This window comes from Etheostoma spectabile, chromosome 9, assembly GCF_008692095.1.
Source record: "Etheostoma spectabile isolate EspeVRDwgs_2016 chromosome 9, UIUC_Espe_1.0, whole genome shotgun sequence".
NCBI classification, from domain to species: domain Eukaryota; kingdom Metazoa; phylum Chordata; class Actinopteri; order Perciformes; family Percidae; genus Etheostoma; species Etheostoma spectabile.
Window position 1 is genome coordinate 7,908,472 of NC_045741.1, and position 4,956 is coordinate 7,913,427.

The 4,956-nt window shown below is 39.0% G+C and overlaps 2 protein-coding genes and 1 long non-coding RNA gene across 3 annotated transcripts in view; 1 reads left to right on the plus strand and 2 right to left on the minus strand.

Moving 5' to 3' along the window:
• bphl (biphenyl hydrolase like) overlaps window positions 1–880 on the minus strand; it is a 7,353-nt gene extending 6,473 nt beyond the window's left edge. Inside the window, exon 1 of the mRNA XM_032526385.1 lies at window positions 584–880. Within this exon, the coding sequence (XP_032382276.1) occupies window positions 584–669 (86 nt within the window). The 5' untranslated portion in view covers window positions 670–880. The remainder of the gene's footprint in view (window positions 1–583) is intronic.
• The window catches only part of LOC116695862 (uncharacterized), an 18,936-nt gene that overhangs the window by 12,483 nt on the left and 1,497 nt on the right, over window positions 1–4,956 (minus strand). The gene's annotated exons all lie outside the window — the stretch shown is intronic.
• The window catches only part of LOC116695861 (dual specificity protein phosphatase 22-B), a 14,515-nt gene continuing 13,829 nt past the window's right edge, over window positions 4,271–4,956 (plus strand). Inside the window, exons 1-2 of the mRNA XM_032526386.1 lie at window positions 4,271–4,545; window positions 4,662–4,695. Of these exons, the coding sequence (XP_032382277.1) occupies window positions 4,525–4,545; window positions 4,662–4,695 (55 nt within the window). The 5' untranslated portion in view covers window positions 4,271–4,524. The remainder of the gene's footprint in view (window positions 4,546–4,661; window positions 4,696–4,956) is intronic.

Genomic DNA, 4,956 nt, shown 5'->3' on the forward strand with positions numbered 1-4,956 from the left:
TGTGTGTGTGTGTGTGTGTGTGTGTGTGTGTCCACCAACATTTAGAAGTAGATCTGTCCCCCCTCAAAAAAATAATGAATTAATTATTTAATTAATCAATTAATACATAAATAAAAAAGGTTTAGTCAGAATACTGTTTTGAAACCATTTAAAAAAAATTTTCAAATGCTATCAAATTGAATAAAACCCATAGACCGTTAATATTAAAATAAACAACAAAAATAGAAAAATAAATAAAATATTCAATACATATTCAATTCAAGTTAGTAATTTTTTACTTGCAAACAACGTTGTATGGAAGTATCCGTGTTTTTTTAGGGGGTTTTTTTGGTTGAAAGAAACCCAGATTTCTGATATAAAAAACCTTAGAAATCGGGTGAACTTTGAGCCGAGGACAACAGCGTGGTCATGGGCGCCATCTTGTGGCTTTAAATCAAACTAGGCTTCAGAGGAACACAGAATAAAGACGACTAAAAATACAACCGGGCAAGCATTTCCTGTTTTCTGGCTGCATCATTCCGTGGTTAAAGTCCACATGTCAGTGGGAGTATAAACATGCAAATATCAAACAGAAAACAGTTACCAGTGCGACTGGAATGACTCTTTCACGACTCTCTTAATGCCACTTCTGCATTTAAAGAAACGTCCTCCGAGGAGAAACAACGCCATGTTCCTCCGCCGTCCGCACCACAGGTCCACCACTCTTCTTCTTCAGTGGTTAAACATCCAGCATAGCCCTCATTTATAGACTGGATAGAAATATGAATACTAACAGCCTATGCATGCACTGAAAGGTTGGGGTCTTTTTTCTAGGGAATCCAGGAAGCTGCGGTCAGATCGGCACTCTCCACGTAATCTTTATTGACAAAAGAAATTAAAGCAAAAGTACGAAAACGAACCGAGGGGGGGGGTTTAATAGATAACACCTATATTGGGCTTTACAGGTGAATATTTCAAAAACCACCATCGATTTGATTGATTTTCAAATAATTTCCATAATTTTCCTTGACAGACTTTGATGTAGCCTAATTGGGTGCAGGGAGACTAGTGTAACCTAGATTTAATGTTGTAAACCTAATTACCCGCATGTTTTAAGCTGTTTAATTGTCTGTAAACATGCCTGTATAAATATTACTTTTGTTTGCCAAAAATAGCACCTATACCAAATAGATTATCTGTCACACAGTGACTGGCATCCGACTTGAAAGGAACTCCTCACCTCTTCTTCTTAAAGACAACTTTTTAATCAGCAACATATCACATCCTCAAATGTGTATGCAACACCCCAGCCCCTCCCCCCCCACTCACACATACATGCACACACACACACGCACGCACGCACGCACGCACGCACACACACACACACACACACAACACACACACACAGTGATGGTGTTTTTTTAACGTGTAATCATTACCATATCACATCCTCAAATGTGTTACATACAAATGTGCAACACAACCCCCCCCCCCCACACCACACAACACACACACACACAAACAACACACCACAAACACAAACACACACACGCAGCACGCAGCAGCACGCACGCACACACGCACACACACACACCAACCACAACACACACACACACACGTGATGGTGTTTTTTTAACGTGTTAATCATTACCATATCACATCCTCAAATGTGTTACATACAAATGTGCAACACAACCCCCCCCCCCCCCCCCACACACACACACACACACACACACACACGTTTAATGGTTTAATATGACATGTTTGTGTTTGTTTATGAGCTGATCAGACGTAATTTCTCTGTTTCAGACAGCTTTTTTTTGTAAACGCCTCCACTCTCCTCTGCCTGTCAGTGCTCTGAGCTGTGTGCCACACACTGAACCACACACAGGAACACGGTCCACAAAAACTACAAAGCCAGGCTAAAAATACCTCGATCGCCCCAGAGCGATGTGATGAAGATATGGCAGAATTTATTGGAAATGAAGTGACTGAAGTAGATGTCCACCGAGACATGATTTCAAATGAATAGGGGCTGGGCTCTGGGACGCGTTCCTATGTCTCAGTGTATTGTTTGTAATTGTTGATCATTTATGAATATTAAAAAATAAATACAAAAATTGATCACAAAAACTAAAAACAGGGGGGATCTTTAGATCTGAGATAACATTTACAAAGTATATAAGCAATTATCATGAAATAAAAAATGACATGAAGGTGGCTATCAAGCTTATGTTTAATTTGAGGATTTGCTGCTTGGTTTATAGGCCTAATAGAGTTTTAAGCCATGTCCACCACTTTGGTCCAGACTAAAATAAATCAGCAACTATTGCATTTCAATAAAATCTGGTACATACAGTATAATCATGGTCCCCAGAGGAGCAATAATCCCACTGACTTTGTTGACGCCCTTGCTTTTCTTGAAGCACCACCAACAGGTTGACATTTACGTTTTGGAGTGAAATACAGTGACCGTGTAATATCTAATGGTTGTAACTTGAATCAGGTTCTGTTCAAATTAAATACTGTTGATGCAAGGGGGTTTATATTGTATTTTGGTCATGAGTTGGAGTGAACTTTGGAAGGGATGTTTGGGCTAAAAAGTGATGACTTGGATGGGATCTTTGGTTTACCACGTAGCAAATCCTATATGTTATCTAACATGTGACTTAAACATATCCTATATAAAGAACGTCTAAGGTATTGAAAGCTCGAGTGTACATCTGACACTCTCCAAGCTTCTGCAGAGCTTGTAAAATGACGCTGAATCTTTGATGTAATAAACTTTGTGTCAAGAAACAGTGTCGAGGCGGCTTTCTTTCGACACATCATCCAGCATTGTTGTTCAGACACCACAACAGCGTTCAGGTTGATTACAGATTTTCATTGTCCACAGAGGATAACTCCTAATGACTTTGGTGATCCCCTGACCCTTTCCTCTGGAGCCACTATGGCGGTTTGCTTAGTTGCTGGTTCACTCTTTACTTTAATTAAACTTATAGGGAAGGATTATGAGCTGCTCAAAGTGTTCACTAATTAATTTACTGATTTTAAAAGAACATTGTTAACATTTGGTTTACTGGATACACAGTATCTAAATTTTAACTGGAGAACTGGACACATAAGTTAAAGCTCCTAAAATCATGGTCACAAATCTCAAGTATTTCTCTTTAAAGTAAAATGTTCACCAATAAATGTGTAAAGATAAAAGTTTGGATCTGATTGCCTATACAAATATTCCCGCAACTTTCATTGCATTTTGATACTGAAATGTTGCTCAAACTTGATTGCTTTGCAAAAAAGTGCATCACCTTGGATGTATAGCCTAAGTTTCCACCCACTTCCAACCAGCAAGAAGAAAAATATAGAACATCTATAGAACATCTTTCAAAGAGAAAACAGAAAATGAACATTGTGCGTTCATGCAGGACACATCAACCACAAGCTGTTGTGAAAAGTGTTTTTCAGGGCCTTTCATCTTAGACTTAGACTTAGACTTAGACTTCTCTTTATTTATCCTTTTGGGATGACTCCCGCAAGGAAATTGAAAATTCTAGCAGCAGTTTTAGCAAGAAAAAAAGAAATTAAAAAATAGATAAAAAAAGACAGTATAAAGACAACAAAATAACAATAATGATAATAACTACAATAAGAACATTTGTCAAATAAACAAACAAAAGACCATAAATTATTATTAAAGTGTCAGTGTTGAGTCCAGTATTGAAGTGATAAAGTGATAAAGTGACTAGGTGTGAATTTAAGTCCAGGTGTCCGTGTATGTATGTATGTATGTATGTATGTGTGCTGTGTGTATGTATGTATGTATGTATGTATGTATGTGTGCTGTGTGCATGTATGTATGTATGTATGTGTGCTGTGTGTATGTATGTATGTATGTATGTATGTGTGCTGTGTGTATGTATGTATTGTCCTCTGCCCTATTTCCTCCTCCCCCCTAGTGAGGAGTTGTATAGACTAATGGCATGAGGGACAAAGGAGGGAATGAGGGAATTCACAGTTCTAAGAGAACTCATGTATACCTGTGGAATATTAGCTAAATTGAGATCTATTGTAAGTGGCATGTTTTTTGAGCCTTACCAGAAGGGCTACTTGTACGGTATTACACCTCAGCAGATAGTGGCATGCATGTTGGATCTGTTCTCATCTGTCCTCTGGCCCTCAACCATCTTTGTCTGCCTGGTATGTCCCTATGGACAGTCCCATGACCCAACTCCTGGTCTAAATATAAATATCTAAGCAGCACTGCTAAGGTCACATTACATCATCCCAAGCAGCACACTCTCAATGGAGTAGCACTCGTGGATGAGCTGTAGAGGCGCTGAATGCTTCATGATATCCTGGGTCATTAAGGGCGGGTTGAAAACGATTGGACGCAGTAACAGCGAGTGAGAGGGCCTGACCGGCGGCGCTAAACACTCCTGGAGCACTACATGATACATGATATAAAAAAAAGAAAGAAATTACTGGTGGAAACCAATCCCTAGTGTGTCCCTTTGTGTCCTTTCCTCAAGACGTTTAGCTGACATGGGTAATGGAATAAATAAGGTACAGTATGAAATCTCTAACTGAAAAGGATTCAAAAACATTCAAACATGAATCACCTCGTCCTACTTTCACAGCCTCTTCTTCCTTCCTTTGACTCGATTTCTAATGTTCTGTAGATCCTGCCTGATCTGTATCTCGGAAATATCAAAGGTAAGATGTCCTGCCTTTTGTTGAGTAAAAAATTGATTTATTATCTGGATAATGTAGTAGAGTATGTTTCAGTTCCTCATACGGAGGGGCATGTGGTGAGATTCTACACTGAGCTCAGTTTCTATAGAGTAAAGAGGTCACAGTGCAGAGCAGAATGATTGAGGTATATTTTGATGATTGAAGAAAAAGAAAAAAAGTATTACACTGTGTTTTGGCCTCTGCGTGTGTGTGTGTGTGTGTGTGTGTGTGTGTGTGTGTGTG